The sequence below is a fragment of the Cyprinodon variegatus genome, unplaced genomic scaffold (genome assembly GCF_000732505.1).
Source record: "Cyprinodon variegatus isolate N-32 unplaced genomic scaffold, C_variegatus-1.0 Scaffold66, whole genome shotgun sequence".
In the NCBI taxonomy this organism is placed as follows: Eukaryota; Metazoa; Chordata; class Actinopteri; order Cyprinodontiformes; family Cyprinodontidae; genus Cyprinodon; species Cyprinodon variegatus.
Window position 1 is genome coordinate 1,557,621 of NW_015150519.1, and position 23,726 is coordinate 1,581,346.

Consider the following 23,726-nt stretch of genomic DNA (forward strand, 5'->3'; position numbering starts at 1 on the left):
ACTTAAAGGAACTCAGGCTTTCAGCACTTTTCCAGTCTTCTGGGAGTTTGTTCCAGATCAGTGGAGCATAGGAACTAAATGCTGCTTCTCCATGTTTGGTTACAGTTCTGAGTGTACAGAGTAGGATAGAGACTAAAAGGTCTAATAGGTCTGGGAGGTTGATCCACTGACAACAAATCTGTTATTTATTGAGGTGCTGATCCATTCAGTGATTGATAGACTAGCAAAAGGATTTTAAAGATTTCATTTTCCATGTCTAAAAAAGAGGATTGAAGTAAAGGAAATTGTTAAAGAATAGTTTGTGTTTACTTTTTAAAATATCTGAGCTTTACAAGCATACTATTTTTCACCAACCCTTTGTTTTATTTTATTTTTTATTATTTTTATTTGAATAAGTGGGAGTAACATTGGGATAATCATCAATCTATATAAATCATGATCTATATAAAATTCAAAAGACTGTGGGGGGTAATAGTTATACAAATGGAAGGCGGAAAGAAGAAGTAGTCATATCTCGACGTAGAATTAGTCATACTGTACTTAATAGTTCTATTTTCAAAATAGGGAAACAAGACTCAGCTACTTGTAATCACTGTAATCAGATGGAAACAGTGGAACATGTATTATTAGAATGTGATAAATATTCACAGGAAAGTCAACACTAAATAGAGAAAAAATTGGATTTTCAATGATAAACCTTTTAAGAAGTAAATCTAATTCTGCTAGAAATCAGTTAATTAGATTTTTTTAAAAACACTGGATTATATAATCGTATTTAAAGTAACAATATAAGTGTGTGTATGCATGTGCATATACTCACACACTAATTTATATGTGAGTTTCTATATTGATTGATAGATAATATGCAGATTTGTGCATACCATTGAGGCATGTACCCTTTATAGGGCAAGTTACCATTTTAGATCACTTCAGTGAGTTCTAGAAGCACAAGATCTATATCCAGCCATTCAACAAAGATACTGCTATATGGATGTACATCTTATTTTGGCATTTGACCAATTAGATGAGTCCTTAAATGATATATTACCTACTGCAAATTAAGTTGGAATGAAAAAAAGCCAAGAAAAAAAGGTAAAAAGTTAATTAAAAAGTTAAAAGGTAAAGTTAAAAAGTTAATTAGCCTAGTTAACAATTATATTTAGGTTTATAAACTAAAAATGGAAGTGCCAGTATCAGCATTAATGCCTCTAGGGTTATGTTGTACCAAAAAATGTGAAGAAATGTGTTTCTTTCACTCTCAGAGTGTTTTTCATGAATTTCTTAAAGAAGCACTTTTGTTATTTTTCTTAAGATATTCGGGCAGGTTTGCGTTTCCTGTTATTACATTGACATTAATTTTTGCTATCAAAATATCCATATTGTTTTAATGTTACAAAGGTAATAAGGTCTTGTCCTGGAATCCAATAACGCTACTGGGTGGAAATGTTGATGTTAAAGGATTTCACTGAGTGCCCTATAAAGGGTTCATAACATCCCTTTGACATCATTGATAACCACACTCCAGTCTGGTAGGTGGCGGTAAATTCACCTTAAGTTGGTTGCCATCCGCCATTAAAAAAACAGAAAGAAGAAGAAAAAGATGCTCGGAAGAAGTTAAGCCATTAAGATCAGTCATATGTTCAGACTCTAGACCATCTTTAATCAGTTTGCAGTATAGTCACTCAGAAAGCAGGCCAGATATTTTAATAGAAATTCAACAGACACTATATAGAATAAATATGATGGGTTTAGTTATAAATTTTGTATGGATACCGGCATGGGCGGTTCTAGACAGGGGCCAACAGGGGCCAGGGCCCCTGTAGATAATGTCCTGGCCCCTGTTATGGCCCCTGTACTGAAAACATAATACTGAAAGAATTTCTAAAGATGATCTGCCCTGCAACAAGCATGGTTACTCAAAATGTCCTTTACATCTATTTCATTTTTTTTCTTTACAAATTGTATTTTATTAACTATTTAAAAAAAAAAATAAGGTGATGGCTTCAGTGGTATTGAGATATGATCCCTGTTTTCATCTGCTAAATGTTTTTTTCCAAAACAAATCAATAACATACTCAAATTTTTTACAGTTTTTCTTAAACTCTAATTCAGATTTTATACAAAACTGTAATTTCAACTTAAATTAAGGCATAAATATGTAAAATTCCAAAATTCTGAATGTATATTCACCTAAAAAGACATTTAGAATTTTAATGAAACTTAATTGAATAGAAGTCTCACTTCATGCAGCTATCCTGTTTTTGATTTCATGCTCCTCTGTGCCCCCGTGAAAACACGCTGGCCCCCTCCTGGCCCACCTAGTACATTTGGTCTAGAACCGCCACTTATTGTGGGGTAGATGAAACAGTTGAGCATGTGATGTTATACTGTAACAAATATGAGGAGGAGAGAAAGCAATTCATTCAAAATTTGAGTAAAGTAAAAGTTAAATTAGATTTAGTTCAATTATTCAGTAGTTATTCAGATAGTAATATTTACAGTATAGTATTTCGATATCTAAAAATAACACATTTATATAATAGAATGTAATTCCTGAGAGTCATTCTGGTCCACACTCCATTCCAGTAGATGGCGGAAATGCATCTATCTGTTGTTTGCCAACCGCCAAAAATATCAAAGAAGAAGAAGAAAAAGATGCTCGTATTTTGAAAATCTCCTACCGCGTGACAGGAAGTCGTCATTGAACTTCAGTCCGGAAGTGGTCGTCATCGTAAGAAGCTGTGAGTTGGAGGCTCCGGGTAGAGAAATGTGATAAAACAGCCGCAGGTTTGACTGAAGAACATCTTGTTATTGGGAGTTTTGAATGAAAGACGGTGTTTCCTCCGGCGGTGAGTCCTTCCTCAAGCTTCTCTGTCTCGGTTTGGGGTTTTTTTTTAGCCTCCGTGCAGAGAAATCATTGCACGTCCTCACTGGCAGTTACGGTGTGAAATGAAATCAGTGTCTCCAAATGAAATATAATATCCCAGTAAATATGGGCACATATCAGCCTCTGAACCAGCGTATTTTTAGCTTAACTTTGGGGGTTATTTGTTTATTCATCAATTGTTGAAAAACGTTTTTTTATTTTAAATTTCAGATCGTTTGAAAGCTGAAAATGTCGTGGATACGAGAAGGTGAATTAAACCTGCTTGAAAGGATTTCTGCAAATATCCTAACGGTACGTGTGCTTATATTTTATCATTTTTGTATTTACCAGTAAATGCAATAAGTTTCTCTGATTTGACATGATCCTTCAGTATAATTCTGAAATGCTTCTGGATGAGCTATGTTATATTTTGTTGTATGGATACATATAAGGATAAAATGTTAATTTGAAAGAACTTCCATGTCTTTTTAGGCTTAATGAACTTCGTATAAAGTTGCAGACATTTCAGTTAACGATCCTCCCCTATTTATGAACATGCTATAGCTGATTCAAAGCTCCTAAACATGTCAGCAACATCATGGCTGCAAGTTAGAGACCCTAAGAAGGATCAATCTATAATCTTCTGGTATCCTTACAATGGTATATTTGTTTTTACACATAGTGTGCTTCTGTTAGTCCAAGGAAAAGATAGGAATTCAAACCACTGGTTTGTGGTTTTCAGTCACTAATCCATAACATGGCAGCAGATACTTGTGACCCTTGACTGAAAGAAGTTTGGTTAAAAAATGGTAATAATCAGGTTGTTAAAGCTAAGAACGTGACATAAATAATTCAGATAAGCAATCTGTCAATTTAATGTAATAGTTCATGTCTAAAGGTATGTTTAAAACAGTCTTTTCATGAGTTTGATTAACAGGAAAACTCAAAATTTAAAATGAAATGTAACTTTTTTTTTCCAGATGTTTTTTTTTTCTTGAAATGTCAAAATAACTCAATAACTTTGTTTATTTGGCTCACAGGCCTTTGCACATATTGCAGTCCTGTGCAATCGTGTCTAGTTTAACTATTACTGCAGTGATTCTTAGTGCAATCCTTCTCCCCAAGGACCTTTTGAACCTTGTGTGTAATGATGGGTTAATATGTTTGAAATTTTGCCCTGGGCTAAAAGTGAAAAATAAATCCTTCTTTTTGTTAGCATTGACCTCTTTACCTTTTTTCCATTTATAAAGTAAGCAAAGAGATACTTTCTATCTGTGCATGGATAGGGGCTTAAGATTTAACCGTTTTTATAAAGATCTTCTTGGGATGTCTATTGGAGTTAAGCCTAAAATGTTTCATCCAGATGTCTCCGTCTGGTAGTAAAAGCCTTTCAAAATCTAGAAAGTCCCTTTTGCTGAAATTTATTACATTTTAAAGATGACCTTTTTTTTTTCTTTTGTAATTCTTTCAGTTTGTATTTTTGCCAGTTTATTCTCCAATTTTGTGTCTATCTTCTGCCATTTGCTTCTCATAACCTCCTTTGTTTTACATAAAGTTAATTTAAATCTTTGTGCTTATGAATCTTGTATGTAAAACCCTTTATTGTCACACAATGGGGCAATTCAATCTCTGCATTTTGACCCATCCCCTTGGGGAGCAGTGGGCTGCCATTGTGCAGCGCCTGGGGAGCAATCAGGGGTTAAAGGAATAGTCTTGCTCAGGAACCCAGAGCGCAGGCTGTGGGCAACCTTCTCAGAGCTCAAGCTCACTGCTCTAACCCACTAGGCCAACACTTACATACCGGTATATTGAATCTTCATCAATGACTATATATTATTTTAGAAGAGTTTGTATTTAATTTCAATCATTTCTGTTTCTACTCCCAGTTTGGACCAGTTAACTGAAATAATCTGTGAATACACTGCTCTTTTCCCTATCCATAATTGTTTTTGTGTTCCTGTATCTGTATTTTGTATTCTCATCTTTGTTTTATTTATCTTTTGTATTTTTTGTAAAGTGACCTTGAGTGTCAAGAAAGGCGCTGTTAAATAAAATGTATTATTATTATTATAAGCAATTCAAAGGCAGCAACAAATAGACTCATAGTCCATTTGAAATGTTCCCCTCATGAAATGGCTCATTTTGTATATGTATAAAAGTATAAAACAACCAAAAATACTAGATAAAATTTTGACTCTCCTGCTTTTTTTCCCCCTAACCAGGCAGGACCCATGCCTAAACACGTGGCCTTCATCATGGACGGTAATAGACGTTTTGCACGCAAGAAAAACATGGAACGTCAAGATGGCCATATGCAGGGATTCAACAAGCTGGCAGAGGTCAGTTATTGTCACTTGATCCAAAAAAGTGTTGTACAAAATCTCTAAGGTTGGTCTTAAATGCTTTAAATTTTGGCCTGTGCTGTTTTCTGAATCAGACCTTACGTTGGTGCAAGCACCTTAACATCCCAGAAGTGACCGTTTATGCCTTCAGCATTGAGAACTTCAAGCGCTCTAAAGAAGAGGTGGATGGGCTGATGGAGCTGGCCAGGCAGAAGTTTGAGAAGCTGCTGGAAGAACGGTGAGAGGAAAAAAAAAAAAAAAAACTAAACATTTCCACTCTGCTGTTTAGAACACAGACGTCTTGTACATCATGTGACTAATAACTTCCTTAAAATTCATAAGGTCAGCTGAGATTTCTCTTTTTGTTTCATTTTGCGGTCATCCAGTGTACTGATTTTCTCCTTAAATACCTTCAAATGCTAACTGAATGCTTTTCAAGTTGAAATAGCAGAAATGGGCGGTTTGGATGAAAATGTTTCTCTGGTGAAGCCAGATACTCTCTCCTGCTGTGAGCGTTAGATAAACTGTGGCGCGATGTCAGGATGACCAGGACAAATACGGCTTGACTGAACGTGGGAGCTGCTGCTGTCGTTCACAAACATACCGACTCTTGTGCTATTGCAAAATGCCAGAATGTGGGCTTAACAATTTGTGTGGCTGTGATTCAATGCAGATGGCACACAAGATCCTTTTCTTATTTCTTGTTTTACTCTTTTCAGAAAGCAAACCTCGATATCCGTCTTTACAATTCTTGTTGACATACTTCTTCTGTATCATTTTATTTTGTTAGGGACTCTTTAATTTATAATTGCATCGAATGATCCAAGATATTTAAGTATTTTTGTAGGTTTCTTTTTCTTATTATTATTTTTAAGATTTAGTGGCCTTCAGAAAGGAAAGTGAGTTACTAGAGAGGGGAGAGGCACTGGGTCCTATTTCCACAACATAGCAGTACCCCAGATTCTATGAAATAGTTTTTTTTTTTTTTTTTACTCTCATTAAACAATGTTTTCCCTAATCAGCATAGTTTCAGTAGAAAATTAATGTGATTAAGTTAAAAGTATACTGGAGGATTTTCGCAAATTTTTGAAAAATCCCGCCCTCTATACTTATGAAAAAAAATTTTAATTAATTCACATGCACAACCCTGTACTCTCTCTCATGAGGGAACACCTATTAAACCCATGTGAGAGCATGCACGGGCCCATTTTTCCTCGTGCACGCTCCATTTAAAAGTTGCTGTTTGCATCGCTCATACAAGCTTACTTTCCAAAAGAAGATTTGCATTTTTCCACTGGCAGACTCACCACAGGTAAGTGAAAATGGGGACAAGCACGTAGGACGGCCTTATACAAACACATCACCAGAATGATTGACTATTAGGAGGACTACTTATTTTGATGACCCCACTGGGAAATAGAACTTTACCTTTAAGTCACCACTCTCTGTTACGTTTAATAATGTTTTATTGGACATAAAGAAAAAGATGAGAAAAGCACAGGAATTATTTGTTAAAATATTTGTTCTCCATATAAATCGCAAATTAAAAACATAATCCTCACAGGCACATTATGGTTCTTGACATAAAATCAACAAACAAATTTTCAACCTAATTTTGAAAATTTGATGCATATACTGTTTGAGAAACAGCATCTGGAAAATTTTTCTAACTTGTCAGCAAATAACTGAAAAGCCGACTAAGTGACATAGTTGTCACTTTAAAAGCAGGGTTTAAGTGTTTTATATTAGAGATCAGTGTAGTTGGGTTTTAGGTGGAACCTGGAATATATTTGCTAGATATCGTCAATCTTTCCCCTAACTTCGGTTTTTCCAGACTGCCAACATTCCAGCCTGTTTCTGTTCTAAAACTTTAAATCAGCTGCGGTCTTTTCAGCCTTCCTGCTGTATCAGGTTTTGCTGTATTAGCCTGACTTGCCTCAACATGTCGTACGAAATAGTGTTTTTTGTTTTGTTTTTTTTGAGGTAACGTCTTGCATATTTTTGCAAGTCTGACTTGAATTTAAGGACCGCTCAGATTACGGTTGCAACTAACGATTATTTAGCAAATTGATTAATCTGTCGATAATTTTTTTCGATTTATAATTGGATATTATTTTTATATAATTTCTGCTCTAATTTGGCCGCTCTATCAGCTAAAGGCATGTTTTAGAGTCTCTATACTCTGTAGTTAACGATTAATTGATAACTAAATTAGTTGATGATTATTTCAATAATCGATTAATCATGATTAATTGTTTCAGCCCTAGTTCAGATTCTGATGTTAGCAAACCTTAAGTTCTGTTTGCTTAGAAACTACATCTATACTGAAGTGTGTTTGTTCCTCATATCAGCCTTCCATGCTGAAAATCACTCACCAGCTTGTTTCTCAGTCACTGGCTGTTATACTAACTGCAATGTAAATTTTAAGTTATGCATTTAAATACAGCATAAATACTTTGGTTTAAAATAATTAACATTATAGATTGTATTTGTTATTCACTTTACATTTGAAATACGGTAAATCTCAAAGTGCCACAGTCAATAAAAAATATCAAAAAAAAAAAACATACGGTAATAAAATAAAGACTCTTAAGCATGGATTAAAATACACAAAACTGAAAGCAAAACAAGGCGTGTAGAATTATTTTCGGACTATTGTTTTAGTAAATGCATCTTCAGATTACAAAGCGACCCCTCTATAAGGGAACCAGTAAATGGATGTGGAAAGAAACGACATTCAGAGAGTGTGTTTTCTTATTCCTTTTTAGGCCTAAAAATAATTTTTGCACCAGGTGCAGTCAGCAGACGGACATTGTTTTAACCCAATGTCGTTAATAGATCTACTCGGGGCTGTTTTTTTCTCCCTTAGTTGCATATTGAAAATAATAGATGCCATTTATTACTTTGAACAAGTTTTGTTTTCAACCATTCCCTCTGGGAGGTGACCTTATTTTAAAGGGCAACAACATTTAAGCTTTTTGCCTTGAAACAGGATTGTAAAAATAATCACATCAAAAATGTATCACAACAAACAATGAAAATAAATGAAACTAAATTTTTGCGCCCGGTGGTCTCTCATAGAGAGCTCATATGAATAGACATCGAAAAACAAAGGGATAAACTAATGTCACACTGAGCTATGAAAGGACAAGTCACATAAATAAATATTTATGCAATGATCTATTATATGGATTGACCACCTAGTCTATCTAGTCTCCTGCTTTAGTTTACTATCATATTATTAAAAAAGTTTTAGTGACTGTGGAAAATGTCTCATCCAACCTGAATAAATTAAGTTGTTTTGTCCTCTAATGTTATTTTCTGCTTCATTTTTTAAAATCCCTCCCTCATATGAATGCATCTCTGTTCTATCTTATAGGGAAAATCTGGAAAAACACGGCGTTTGTATCCGAGTGCTGGGGGACTTGAATATGTTGCCGTTGGACCTTCAACAGGTTATTGCCAAAGCTGTGATCATGACAAAGAACCACAATAAGTATGTTCATTTATTTATGCTTCCTTATGCATTATTAAATAACTTCATCTAAACCTAAATAGAGACTAAACAAAACAAATGTTTGTTTTGCAGATGCTTTCTCAACGTGTGTTTTGCCTACACATCAAGATATGAAATCACCAACGCTGTGAGGGAGATGGCCTGGGGAGTGGAGCAGGGACTGATCAAAGCAAGGTCAGCAATTCACAGGACACTTGCGGGTTAATCTTGTCAATACTGCATGTTAAATAGCATCGGGAAGATAATCCGGGGAGCTGGGGCTTTAACAAGCTGCTTGTCTTTCTGTCATACTCAGTGACGTTTCTGAGACGTTGCTAAGCGAGTGCCTGTACAGCAATAACTCTCCCAATCCTGATTTGCTCATCCGTACCTCAGGAGAGGTGCGCCTCAGCGACTTCCTGCTTTGGCAGGTATGGAGCAATACTGATTATTATCCATTGGGGGTTTGGAAAAGAGTGAAAAGAACATGATAAATGTGCGGGAAATATCCTTTTTATATTACTGCTCCTGCATTGAAAAATAACTATTGAATTTAGGCATGTATTTCAGGTTCTTTTAATTAAAACCAAACATAAAACGGAAAAACACTTTTTAACAAACTGGAACAGTCCCAAGGCCTGCAGTGCTGCTAAGAAGTCATTAATGATGTAAATATTAGCTTTGATTTAGGACTTTTAAAGACACCTTTAAAACATTATAAGTTAATATATAACTTCAAGGTATTAAAAAATGAATAGGGTTGATGTACAAGTTTGATTTATTGTGAACTTCTTGTTTTCTTTACAATAAAAGTTCAATCTCCTCTCATATCTATATACATTTACTCCTGTAAATGGTATTGTTCTTTATACCTGTTGGTAAAAACCTCAGGTGGTTTCCAGGTTTAATCTATAAATGTATAGTGGTTTTGAAAAGGTTTTTCCAGAGGCTTAATTTGATCTGTTCAACAACAATTTTCTTTTTCTTTTAACTTTATTTTTAGTTTTTAACCAGGAACAAACGGGTAAAGGTTCACACAAATTACATCAATATTGTGACTTGCATCACAACAAAAGAACCCAGGAGCGAGATACTAACCCCTCTGTAAAGCTGATAGATTTGATCCACAAAACGTGAATATTTTGAGTCTTTAAGTGATGATCCCAGTCTTCTCAGAGTCTCCATCCTTTCTCCTATTGGAGACGTAGTGGAAAAAGTCAGATGTCTCCATTTGGTGATTTAGGATCTTTGTGAAGAGCTTTGGCAGGGAGCTTGACTGGAGCTAACATTTGGTGATTGCCTCCTTGCTTGCAATCATAAAAATCTGCAGTATTTATGTGTCACTTGTACCGAGTCCTTCAGGGAATTATCTGAAGTACAAAGAGATAAAGGAAAAGTTTATTGCTAAAATTACTCAACATCTTTCTAAAACATCTTCAACCTCAGACAGGACCAGAAGACATAAAAGCAGAGACCGTTCACACTCCATTCAGTTAGAGAACTCTGTACCACCTAACCTCAGTTTTTGCTTTGGAGTAATAAAACATCTGATTAGATTCCTCTGGCCAAATAAGAATTTGTAGTAAAGGACATGTTGCTTTAGCGTCGTCTTTGATATTAAAGGCTTTGTTCCTTTTCCTATCACTGTCTTTTAAGTCTTCACCTCTTTCTCATCGATATGAAATTTCTGTAAAGCTTACCAATTAGGCCTTTTCTTAAACAATATTTGTAAAAATTCTTATCATCCAAAAGAGCCTCGTGCTACCAGCATCCTCCTCCCAGTTGGTACAAAGCTCTTAGGATTTAAAACCTTATTTTGACTCTTCATTTTCTTTCACGTTCCTTTGTCCAAACAGTTAATCTAGTATATTCTAAAATAGAATTCAGCCTTTAGGTTCCTGGATTGATATGAAAAATGTATTTTTTTCTGAGAGTAATGGGAAGTCAGATGACTAAAACTGGGTGTTAGAGTTAAAACAGACAGTTATAAATGGGGTTAAAGCTTGATTGCTTCAAAAAGTGTTATCAAGGAGACCATATGAACCTGCATTGATTAGAGAAAATCAGCCATCATGTCAAAATGTTGCAACCAATTTTAGTTTTTATGACATTTGATGTACATTTGAACTGTATTTTAAACTTATACTGTCTGCATGTAAACTGAGTTGTCTGACTTCTGTTTGAAACTTGATAATCTTATATTTGAAGATTAGAAAGCATAAACTGATGAACCTTTTTTTTTCTTTCCTTTTCTCCAGACATCCCATTCCTGCCTAGTGTTTCAGTCGGTTCTGTGGCCTGAATACTCCTTTTGGAACCTGTGTGAAGCTATTATCCAGTATCAGTTAAATCATAAATCCATCCAGGTAATTTCCTATGTTGGCCCAATTTGTTTTTGACCTGATGAGAAATGAGAAACGGCAAAAGAAACAAAAGAAAGATGTTTTGGAAGATTGAAGAGTTTTTAAAACAATTAAAAAGTGTTTTCATTTCTTATCTCTCCTTGGAGTGATGTTGATGTAGTATCTCAGAACTTTGGATCAAACAGCAGATGAACGTGGGGCAACATCTGTCACATTGCACTCTGATGTTTCCCTTTACCATTTCCATAACTGCGTTAGACATGCACCACAGCATCAGGATTATTGTTTTTTAAACCAACTCGCCACTTTTTCGGTTAGAAGGCTGAATGTTCTTCAGCTTGCTGCTGGAACAGCAGACACTTCTAATGATCAGGTCTGAATTAAAATCCCAGCTGTCTCCAAGACTCGCATTCTGGCTGCTTCTGTGTGTCTTGCCAGTCAGCTGATCAATTAATCGGGGATTATCCACATTTAAACTGCATTGATGAAGACAAAGCTATAATAGTGTGCGCAGCCAATCGCAACAACAACAAGGCCATATCTCTGTGGTGTCTCCCTGAGCTATAGAACTAGGTTCAGAGTAATAATATTTGATAGAAGCTGGAGATTCTTAGTAGGTGTTTATTTATTATTCCGCTATGAAATAATAATCATCTCATCTATTAATAAAGTTCTGTGTGGAAAACATCTTTCTGGTAAAAATAATCTAAATCTGTTTTCCAAACTTCTTCATAAGATCCAAGACTCCGTTTTATAAAGTTTGTGTGCATATAAAACTAGGCCTGAAACGTCTGCATGCTACTTTAAATGCAATGTTTTTGATCCATGGGAACCTTGGGGTCCCTCATGCCAACCCTTATCCAGACTTATTTACATTCTGGAGGAAGGGGGAAACTAAGATGAACAGGTGGAGAACCGAAGCCAGTTCAGGTTATCTTAGCTTTTCAGTTTCCCTTCATTTAAAACCATCATAGATGGATGTCATCATCAGAAGTATATAGTATATCAGTGTAATCAGTGTTCAAACTGATGAACCATAAACTTTTAAACGATTTCCCAGCATCACATCCGCTTCCTCAGTGATCCACAGGGTGATTTTACACATTGACTTCCTCTTTGGAAGGTGTAAACATTTTTAATACGATGTGACACCTGAGTGCAATGCTGCACGATGGATGCTGCTCTGCTGGAGAACTTTAAAAAATGTAAGAAATAGAAAAAGGTGTTTTCAGGGATACCAATGTTCCCTGACCTAAAACGTGACTGGTTTATCAGCCAGTCAGACTCCCTAGAGCGGGGGTGACCGACCATTTTAAGGCTGAAGGACACTTCAAGCGTACTGAGTCATAGGAAAGGCTACCAATACTGACCTGTGAATTGCAAGGGTCAGAATTTGACATTGTCATTTTGAAATTCTCTATAAATGATAACAAAAGAATAAAATATCAAACTTAGCCCGCTGGCGTGTTGTTCTATTTTAAGAAGACTCTGAGGCTATTCCATGTGGTCCTTGAGGGCCCCCGCGGGCACCGCGTTGGTGACCCCTGCCCTAGAGCATTGATCTTGGATTAATGTGCAGTGCTCCTGCTGGACCTTCATCATTCCTCTTCATCAGAATGTAGCTGAGTGCACTGTAGTACAGAAACAGAAATATGTATAACCTGAATTTCATAGTGTATATATATAAGATAAAATATATATTAAAAATCATTAGTGGGGCCATATTAATTAATTATAAATTTGATAAGGGCAAGAAATGGATGTGGTTTGATGCCATAGTGTGAAACCATAGAGTCCATATTTCTATTAAGCAATCAGAAAATGTCTAAAAATGATATAAGATTATGTTGCTGAGCAATTTGGTGGGAAGATTATCCAGATTTTTGGCTTTTCTTTTTTTTTTTTTTTAAGTAATTACAGCTGTTGACTATTGTTGTCCCTGGTAATTAGCTCTAACTGTTTGAATTCCCCTGCAGGTGTTTAAACATACCGTAATTAATTCTGTAAATGTATCTGTAAAGTTGAGATATTAAGTTCGGCGCAAAATGCTAAAATTCTTACCATCTTTGGTAGCATACCCGTAATTGTTAAATGATCCATATCACAGACTCTGTTACCATTTTTAATACTTAGATTTTTTTCACACAGCTGCTGTAGCTACCAAACGTGTTTATCTGACTCCTCACTCACCAACACATCACGTTAAACATGCCGTTTTGCTCAGTTGCCAATAGTAACTATTGAATAACACTGATCAAATGGCTCATTTAATTACACAGTGACATTCACGCAGGGCTCTGCACGGACCCCCGGTCTATACAAGAAACCAGATTTTTGTTGTGCTTCCATTCCTTTTTTATTTATTTATTTTTTTAAGTTCCTTCTTGACCATTTTTATACAGATCGGTTATAACAAATTAGTTGTTTATGGCATCAAACAAAATGTTCTTAAACGGCAGGATATTTCATTTGCAACGGACATTTCTGCAGTTTATTTTTACATTTTTAAGTTTGTCCATGAAGACTGTCATCATCCCCAACCCCGACTGTGAATATGTAGCAAATCCATCTTTGATGGAAAGCTGTTATTCAGCTCAAACTATGACATTTAGGCACACGAAATGGATTACATGTTTTGATGAGGACCCTTTGTCTGACTAAAACTACCTTTTAAAATGTGCAGCTTCTAGGCTGGTATAAACATAAATATCATTAGGCACCTATTTCTGTGTTAAATATTTTTCAGTGAGCTGATGTAATATTTTAAATCTAAGAAAGAGAATGTTTCCATAATCTATATGTGGAAAGTTCTCTTAAAATCCTAAACACTTTTCTGAGTGTAATTGATCTATTTGTGCTTAATTACTGAATTAAAGAGGCATTATGGAGTTTTCTAATGATAATAATTGAACTTTGATCTCACACTGGCGAAATTCACCTCTGCATTTAACCCATCCCCTTCCGGAGCAGTGGGCTGCCATTGTTTGGCGCCCAGGGAGCAGTGTGGTGTTAAGGGTCTTGCTCAGGGACCCAGAGTACAGGCTGCAAGGATCAAACCGGATACTTGCAACCTTCTTAGAGCACAAGTGCACTTCTCTAACCACTAGGCCAACCATGATACTGCTATCGCTGGCCGAAACAGAAGTGCATTACTCTTCTGCTCGTTATGTGGAGTTTCCATTGGTGTAAGATTTTAGCTGGATGCCAGGCCCTTCTTAGTATCCACAAAATCCATGTTTAATATAAAGCTTTGATTGTTTGCTAGGTCGGAAACATTTAACATGGACACGCTACGCTTCACGTCACATCCACAGAAACCGCGCTAGAACGTCCGACCTGAAGTAAATTCAGGAAAATAGGCTACAGGCTTATTTTCCTGTAATAAAGTGCTGAATTACTGAGGTGGCAGTCTGCTAGAATATGTTTTAGTTGTAAAATAAAAGGCTGTTTTAAAGATATTTTCAGTCAAAACTTAGGTACTGAAATGTTTTTATTCCATTCTAACTGGTTGAGAAATGAGAATAAAAGATAAATAATTTTTAAATAAATGCTGCTAGCTATGAGAATGAGGGTGAATAACCTACTACTTACCCAGGGATTTTTACCTGATCATTATGGAAAATGCTGTCTATTATATCCCAAGCTTTTCCGTTTGTGTTGCATTGCAGAAAGCCAGAGATCTCCATCGAGAGGAACAGGTCCTCCAGCAGCTGGAGGCAGATTGTGCCTGCGTAGCGGAGCAACTTCCGCATCATGGGAACGGAAAGCCAGCCGATGCCCAAAGAAGACAAGAGGCACTGCAGCACTACACTGTAGCTCGGGAAGCACGAGTTCAGGACTTCCTGGAAGCACTGAAGCACAAGAGAGACTCTTTCTTTACTAACTTATGCAGTGAAACTGTCTCAACTTAGAAAAAATGACAGAAGAACTAACCTAAAGGTGAAGTAGGATTAAAACCCTTCCAGTTGTTTTCCTACAAGTGCTTCTAAGGAACAGGAAGGAGCACACAGTGACTGGAGATGGTTTTATTTTGTTGCTGATTTATATAAAACAACAAGAGGACAATGTTTACCCCTATGGGGCTGTAGACTAATTGATATATATTTATGATTGTAGATTTGCAAAATAAAATGAAAAAACTGGTCAAGATTTTGTAAGTTGATTGTGCAAATTATCTGTGACGTGCATGTCGATTGAAAAGTCATTGGTGAATGAAAGCCACGCAGCCTGTGTTCAGGAAGGGTTTCCAACACAGTTTTCCTCCAGTAACTAATGCAGTTCTGTTTGTTGTTGCTGAAAATTTTGTTTGTCGAGTGTTTTTTTTAAAGACGTCTATATTTTGACCAGCTTTCTCAAACAATAAATTGAGAACTATATATCAGAAAATTGTTCTTTTATTTTTTTGAGGGGTTTTAAAAAGATTTTACTGTTTTCCTGTCTGGTATAGTAATCCCATTATATTATTACCAAAAAGAAATCCAGTTTTGGTTAATATTTTGTGTAATAACTTTTTGCAGAGCTTAGTAGGTAGAGCTTTTAGCACGATGTAGGGCTTAAATGATACATTTAGTCTTTAAAATTAGTTGGAAATCTTGACAACACTATCAGCCCTTTAAAAAAAAAAGGGAAAAAGGAAAACGCTTACGTTTTTTAACCAAATTTCAATAACCAGACTAAATTACTCGATCCAAGAGCCAAATGACAAACTAACATTTTACTTTTCTTGCTTAACTTCATTTAGTAAAGTTCAAAACTGTAAATCCAATTTCACAATTTAAGGTGCTGAATAAAGAAATGTGCACAGAATGTATCCAAATAAACTGAAATACTTTATGGATTATTTATAAACGAAATTTTTTGTACACCCAATTCATTGAATGCTAGGCATCTAATATTGATAGGTATATCTTTACAGTTTCCACTTTTACTCCATATTCTTCGGTATGGCTACTCTCTTTTGTTTACTCATCCCACCATGAGTTATTTGAACTGTTTGGACATCAGGTGAAAATACAGTAAGCAAATATTTTAGCTTGAATTTCTAATCCTTTCCTAACATATATGTATTACCTACTGTTAGGATTCATGTGAAAACACTAGAATTTGCACATTATTGTCTGATTACATACATATTAAATCTGATTTTACAAGTCAATGATTACTACTTGAGTAGCCATTTTACCAACTACTTTTTTACTGTTGAGATTTTTGGATGACGACTTTTTATTTTGAGTAAAAATATATAAGAAGTAGCTGTTCTTGTTTAAGTAAACCTTTTAGGTACTCTGTCCACCCCTGCTAAGATTATTGATGGATCAATACAAAGTACTGCATAAATCTAGAGTGCAAAAAGAAGGATAGGATCATCTGTTTGGTTTAAACACATAATCAGCATATTATTCACTCCATATACACAACACAGGTGGCATCAAGCTGTTTGGATATTTGTCTTCAGCAGGTACGGGAAAGATGGTCAGGATAGAGCGATAATTCTTGTGGAATATAGGGAATATGAAAGAAGACCTGTTGGAGGCTGCAAGAGACTAAAGACTGGGACAGATTGTCCTCTTACAATAGAGTACATCTACTATATTAGGTTAAATGTGTGTCTTAATTCGAAATGCTATGAGACACATCTAAACAAGTAGTTTCTGCATTTGCAGATACTATTTTTTTTTTAAATAGTTTTTCCCCCTATTACTTTAAATTATGCACTACCTTGTGTTGCTCTCTTATGGGATATGCAATACAATATCTATGCAATGCATTGAAGTCTTAATTAGTGGTTAGAGTACACCAACGAATATGAAACCATTTGTCAAACCCAAAATGGTATTACAGAGCGGAGGGACCGCCATTATCACTTTGCGTTTGTTTTTTCCAATAAGACGTCATTTCGTTCAGAAACCGTGAACACAGCGCCCCCCTGAGGCAGAGCTCAGAATCCCAGCAGTTCGCTTCCTGCCTCTTTAACAAATGGGAGGTGCCAGGACCCACGTGTGGCGTTTCCGTCCAATGAGGAACCCCGAAATAGAAAACCGGTTCAAACCGGTTTCGTTCTTATATTTCACTGTATAAACTACAAAAACATTCGTTTCTATTATACATTCGCCATTTTACACAGAGACTGTTGGGTCGCCGTGAGACATCTCTTCGAAAAAAAGACTTCTTTTTTGGGGCAGTTTTTTTCAGCCTTCTTTTGATTTCCAGCCATAAAGATGGGAAAAGCAAAGGTACTATTTTTATTTTAATTTAAATTGATTTTTTTAGTCATCTTGTGGGATTCGTGTCGGTGTTGAGGTTAATGTTGGGCTGCATTTATTTTCTCTGCATCAGAGGAACGTCATCATCTCTAACAAACGTTAGAGCAATGGCGGACAGGCAGCAGAGACCTGTTCAAGCATCGTCTTATTCGTCGAAAATTGAAGCCTTGCTCCTCGAACAAAAGCTTAAAATATTTATCAGTGGATTTGAACCCCTCAGATATTGTAGATATGATATTTTTCGGTGCAGTTAGGCTTGGGGCTAGAGTCTCCTATGACATTGGGTTGTTGCTGATTAAATCCTGTCACCGTCTGTCTTTTCCCTCTCTGTGGCGGTAGGCTGGGCAAAAAAAAAAAAATGACAGGTTGCACCCAAAGAACAACTTTTCATGCAAACAGCTCAACTATTTTTTTCTAATTACGACAAGATTTAAAAATATATATATTTTGCAAATATGAGTTTTTGTCTTGTTTTAGATTTAATTTGCTTTTACGGGTTTGCAACCTGCAAATTTGAGGAAGGAGTGGGGGATGGTAGGTGAAAATGATAAATCTACCACAGATTAAAAAGAGGGGGAAAAAATGGCTCCTTATCCTGTATGCAGTTTTGCACTGTTTTCAAATTTCACTCTTTAGTTTGGGGTCGATCATCAATGCGTAGCAGCCTTCCTTCAATTGCGCCCTTTGTATTAGACAATGCGCATTAGTCATTTCCCCAAGTAGCGACATAAACACAAACAAAAACATCACATATGCATCTATATTCTATTTAAATATGTAGTTTGGAGATTTTTAACTAAAGTGTAGAATTTTTTGGTTTTACCAAAAAAAAAAATATAATCGTCATAGTATGTTAATAACTGCTAAAAATAACTATGAAATGCGTTTTTTTTTAACACAGAAATATCAAAACTATTTTAGTGCTTAGCGTTTAGCTTGTATAGATTGCTTTTTTGTTATTTTCTAGTTCCAGGTTACTAACGTAGTAATCTTATCAGTTTCCCCCTGCAGCTGTCTGTAGGCGCGCACTGATACAAAACAAAGGAAGCTGTCAGGGCGCCAAAGCGCTGTCATGGTGACAGGACAGCCCCGATTTGAATTCAAAAATGCGCGGGAAGCTCTGTATGGCTTTCAAGTTCACAGGCTCCGATCAAGTTCATTGTTTGCTGTTAGGTTTTTCTTTGATACGGAAGCTGATGCACTATTAAAAATCATCCATTTTTAGTATTTTGTTGTTTTAATGCAAAATTTTCTCTTCTCTGTTGCAGCAAACTGTCCCTCCTGAGGTTTGTCATAAAATTCTAATCTTTTATTTTATTCTAATAAAGTGTTTCATTATTCTTTTTACCTGCTAAATGAGTCTTGTTTGTGTTTTGAATGTACATTAATGAAGTGTGATATATAGACATTCTTATATATTTCATCATTTACCTATAGCAAAGAAGAACCTCCCCAAGACTGGCACTGGTAAGGTTCTATTTTAAATTACCTTTCAGCCTCGATTATTTGTTTTCTTTCCAATTAAGCCTTCTATATAAATTAATCTTTTTAGAATAGTTAAACAGTTTATATTTTCTTTTGTTTGAACAAAAAAAAGAACAATCGGAGTGTTCTGATGTGTATTTACTGAGTTATACATTAGTTTGCCCCAGTGTCAAGTCTAATTAATTATATTTTTTATCCAGAAACCTAAGGCAGCCCCAGTGGAGACTAAGAAAAAAGCAGCTCCAAAGGTAAGCATTTTTATAGAAGGTAGATCTAGTGAAGATGCTGATAAACATTCTTAGATTTAGCATGTTTTAAGTTTGAATATTCTGCATTGATTGTACATTTGTACATTTTATTTATTCTTTGCTTCTTTATTGTGTAGAAGGCACCCAAAGCAAAGAAGGCCAAGCCAGCTGAGAATGGCAACACCAAGGCTGAGGTATGTTTTTGTTTCCAGTAATTTCCATCTCAGTTTGTTACAGGTAATATCAATCCTGTTGTTTTTTCTTTTCCTCAGGAGCCAAAGGCTGAAGCCACTGAGGCCAAATAAATGATGGTTGAAGATGTCTCACTCTGTGTACTTGGTGATTGTACAGTTTTAAATAAGTATTTTTTACCAAGTTTTATATTACAAATATGTCATTTATAGGTTTGTTCTGGGCTTGCACTCAATGTAACAAGACTTTGTTTTCACATTCATATCCTTTTTCTTTTTCAACTTTAAAACGATTACCGTCCATATCATGTAGGCGTGGCATTTTAGTTTGTCTAATCTGTTTTGTTTTTTCAAACTGCTGATAAATAGATATTTTCAAGTTGGGTTTTGAATATTAATATTGAACATAAGGCAGCTAAAAGGTAGTAAAATCTTACAGGAAAATGGGAATTTTGCCTTTTATCTTCCTGTATTTTCATGTTTGACTAATAAAACAGTTGCTGACAAAATAATTTGAAGCTGTGTTTGTCAACGTAAGATCTAGTCAGTTATAATGCCACATAAATTTAGTGTTATTAGGTCAAAAGTTTGGTAGACCCCCACAACATGTACCATGTAAATCTAGTTGTTTGATTGGGAAAAAAAAAACAAGTTAAGTTATGTTTCTGTAAGGGGGAGTTGAATTTTTTTTTCTGACTTCAGTGGTTGATCTAAATGTTCTTGAATAAAAAAATCTTTAAAATGTTTGGTTGGTTTCCTTTTTATGTTATGCAAATGAAAATATATTTTAGTTTTCGCAGGAGCAATACCTATCTGTACCCGTTTATAGGAGAGGTAACATGGGTTGGGTTTGAGCAAGTAGGTATTAGTGTCATAAACGCATTATTTGATACACTATGGTGTACAACAGTAACTGCAATGTGTGTGTGTTTTTTTATTTTTTTTTTATTTCCATGATTAAAATCTAAGCCTGAACTAATTCCACTAAGTGGAACTAAAATGATTCCAGAATGCCTGTTAGAGAAAGGTTAAACAGATAGGCCTAAACTTGATTATTGAAGACTGCTGAAAAACATTTGAGAACATTTTTATATTCTAGCTTCGAAGCGCAGCATAAAACATCAGGAAATCACCCACTACTTGTCCAAACACGTCAAACCTTGGGTTTGATTGTACTGTTGTCTTGCAGCAGGAAGTTTGTAGACAGGCATCTCCTAGATCTGTCCTGTACCTCTCATCCTGTGATGGGCTGCACAGGGTTCACTATACTCTCACCTGCTCACTACTGGAGGTAGGCCTGGCCCCGGGATGTTAAGAGGGCAACAAAAAAAAAAATGTGATGAGATTCAAACAAATATTAAGGATTTTTTAAATATTGATTTTTTTATTAATCCCCAAGGAGAAAGTCAAGTTCTCAGTAGATTACAGACATTGCACACAACAAGCGCTTGCAGCAGAAAAAATTAAATAACAGTATTGTTTTAAAGGAGGAAAAGCACTTAATAGCACCTAATAACAAGTGCTAGTTAATGATATTGTAATTATAACTGTTAAAGATTGGAGCTTTTATGGTGAAAACACAAAAAGCCAGAGTTTGAGTTTCTTGAAAATCTGAGTCTTAATCTCGTTCATTACCAGCAGGGGGCAGTGTCCCGCCAGCTAAAGCTGATGTTCTTTGTTTCCCTGTTGGCTTCTGCCAAGCTTGAAAGTCGGTCAATTATGACGCGTCTGTTGTTTGAAAACACTTCTTTGAAAAATCCTCAAGCAAATATAGTTTGACTTATTTTCCAAAAATGTATGTTTTTCAATCAGGTAAAAGAAAAATTCTTTGGATTCTTCTATTTTGAAAAAGACCTTAAAAATTGAACCAAAGCAAGTTTTTTATTGCCATTTTATTAGTGTTGTTGCCAGATTATTAGAGCCCTACGCAGAGCCAGGGATTAAAAATCATGATAGGCGGAAGTATTCTAGGACACATTTTACATTTTGTTAACACTTGTTTCAGATGTTAATGCTTAGTGCATCCTTCAAATCTGTTTATTATGTGCATTTCACATTTCATCATCCATTAGCGTCCTATAGGCCATTTAAGGAAAGTGTATAGTTGAGTATACTATATTGAAAATCAGATTGCCTCTAAAGTGTCCCCAAGTACATGTCAACAAAGGAAAATGTAGTCTATACTAGATCAAGACAATGTGTTTATATATTAAATGAGGAGTAGTTGGAGACATACATATTTCTTATCTACAGATTTAATTAAAGTTAAATAAGACAGATAGGTTAAAAAATGTTCCACCCAGAGGTTTGTATAAACATGCAGATTTCCCTCCTTCTGGATGGGAATATGGCAGCGGATGGCATTCGCTTGTATCATGTCTTTAACTTTGCAACTATCCGCACTGAGCATGCAAATATTAACAGTAGAGAGAAAACTACCCTTAAACAGGGAGAAACCTCCTGCAGAACCAGGAAATGCCCCAACCTGCAGAGATCCAGGTGGAAGTAACTGCTCCTCGTCTACATTTCCAAAATCCTGCCATAAACAAAAAAAGGAAAGAGAAAGAGAATGTGGTGAGAAAGCTAAAGCAAGTTCAATATTCTGTTTTCGAAAGGTCATATAGAGACATATTAAATCTGTGGGGGAGGCTGGGTTCATCAAGTGACCCACAACAGATTGTTTTTAGCACACATTTAAAATGAACACTGGCTTATATTAACAGAAAACTCCATGTTGCATTAATCTGTGAGGATTATTTTATTCAGGAAGTGACAGGTTTTTTTTATCTAAAGAGTAAAATAAGCATATTTTTCATTACTTTAAGCAAAGTAGCAGCCATTCAGAATGGCCCTTCCCAGTCGCAGCTGCTCCCTTCCCTATGACTCCCAGCATAATCCCCTCCAACTTCCAGCCACTGGCATTCTCCTGCACATGCATTGTTTTTTACTCTGACTCCACCCTTTCACTGAATTAAACGGTCTGATTAGGAGATAACGCTTCTCTTTAGATCTTAATGTCCACAAATCATGACAGCAAGAACATTTTAGTACAAAGATTGAATTTAATTCAGTTTATTTATATAGCGCAAATTCACAACACATGTCAACTCAAGACACTTTACAGTTCACCAGATCATCCAGTCAAATTGATTCAAAGTTTTCTATCTAAGGAACACCAGTTGATTGCATCGACTCATTGATGCGAATGCAATCCCTCACACTAAGCATGCTTGTAGCGACAGTGGAGAGGAAAAACTCCCTTTTAACAGGAAGAAACCTCCAGCAGAACCAGGCTCAGTGTGAGCGGCCATCTGCCGAAGCCGACTGGGGTTCAAGAAGACATAAGCAGAGATACCAAAAGCAGCTGTAAAAGGAAACACACAGCCAGGGGATGTCAGACGATAAAGAGAGCACATCCAGCCAGTCACAGTAAGAGAAACAGGACTACACTGATTACAACAAAGATTGATGTTTAAAAAGGTATTGTAGGAGACCAGCCAAGGAAAGTGGCAAAATTTTGAATGACTACTACTGTAAGTAAATAAGGTTAACCAAATCTAGATCAACCAAAGAATGAGTATTTATGCTCTTAAGAATATGATAATTAGATGTTAGTGCTCAACTAACATTAACATAGTTTGGATAAGTTACTGGAGCTTTTGTTTATTTTAAAAGGAAATCATCTTATTCTATTGGCAAATTATCTAACTTACCGCTTCAAATTAAGACTAATACAATTATTTCCATGGACTCATTTCCAGGGGCGGAGCTAGATGGGGGGGCCAGGGATGGCCATGGCCACCCTTAGCCAATCAGTGGCAGCAGTAATACTTTCAATTGAAATATTAAAAATATTTTAATTTTTCATATATTAACAATTACTTGACAACAAAAACACTGTGGTTAACTATGCACATCAATATACTAACATTAAAGATGATAAGTACAGAATTACTGCTCTTTCCATAACTAAATGTTGTGTTTCATGGGGTAACGAGAAAATTATGTCTCTGCAAGTCATCTAGGATTCTTCAGTGAAATCATAGATACATAAATATTTTAATAAAATCCTATTAATCAATTTATGTAGATATTAGCATTTGTAAATATCAATTTTATCCAGAATATTTGATGATAAAAGTAGGTAAGTAAAGACAATGTTAAAGATGTTCACCTCAGAACTCAAACCTGAAAGGATTTTATCCACTATACTTTCTATCTGGAAGCACAAATATATGCATCTATTTGTTAGCAAAGGCTGTAAGAAAGTATAGTTTGTCTTATTTAGAAAAAATAGGATGAAAAAATGGATGTCTTGCTCATTAATTCTCCTGCTGGAAGAGTGTAGATTGACCCTGAGGTTCTGGCACCACCCCTTAGTGTACACTGAGGCCCCGTCCACACGAAGTCAAAACGAACACGAAACGCTAATATTTTCCAGAACGTTTGTCGTAAAGACTGAGACGTAAAAT

General features: G+C 35.7%; 1 protein-coding gene and 1 long non-coding RNA gene across 2 annotated transcripts; both read left to right on the forward strand.

Moving 5' to 3' along the window:
- The first annotated feature begins 2,693 nt into the window (after positions 1-2,693).
- dhdds (dehydrodolichyl diphosphate synthase subunit) lies at positions 2,694-15,443 on the forward strand. Its single transcript, XM_015371850.1, has 9 exons — positions 2,694-2,849; positions 3,098-3,178; positions 5,089-5,205; positions 5,304-5,446; positions 8,588-8,704; positions 8,798-8,899; positions 9,021-9,135; positions 10,963-11,070; positions 14,736-15,443. Exons 2-9 carry the CDS (start codon positions 3,116-3,118, stop codon positions 14,976-14,978), a joined length of 1,008 nt encoding a protein of 335 aa, XP_015227336.1. The 5' UTR covers positions 2,694-2,849; positions 3,098-3,115; the 3' UTR covers positions 14,979-15,443.
- A 1,633-nt stretch (positions 15,444-17,076) lies between these two features.
- On the forward strand, positions 17,077-19,891 carry LOC107082995. Its single transcript, XR_001481169.1, has 6 exons — positions 17,077-17,300; positions 18,599-18,616; positions 18,768-18,797; positions 19,016-19,063; positions 19,201-19,257; positions 19,336-19,891. It is a non-coding gene; the product is annotated as an uncharacterized LOC107082995 (long non-coding RNA).
- Positions 19,892-23,726: the final 3,835 nt, after the last annotated feature.

Bases quoted from the DNA above. Each gene is read 5' to 3' on its own strand.
- dhdds (XM_015371850.1), top strand. From the start codon at position 3,116: ATGTCGTGGATACGAGAAGGTGAATTAAACCTGCTTGAAAGGATTTCT. The intron at 5,206-5,303 runs GTCAGTTATTGT...TTTCTGAATCAG, and splicing joins GATTCAACAAGCTGGCAGAG to ACCTTACGTTGGTGCAAGCA. The intron at 9,136-10,962 runs GTATGGAGCAAT...CCTTTTCTCCAG, and splicing joins GCGACTTCCTGCTTTGGCAG to ACATCCCATTCCTGCCTAGT.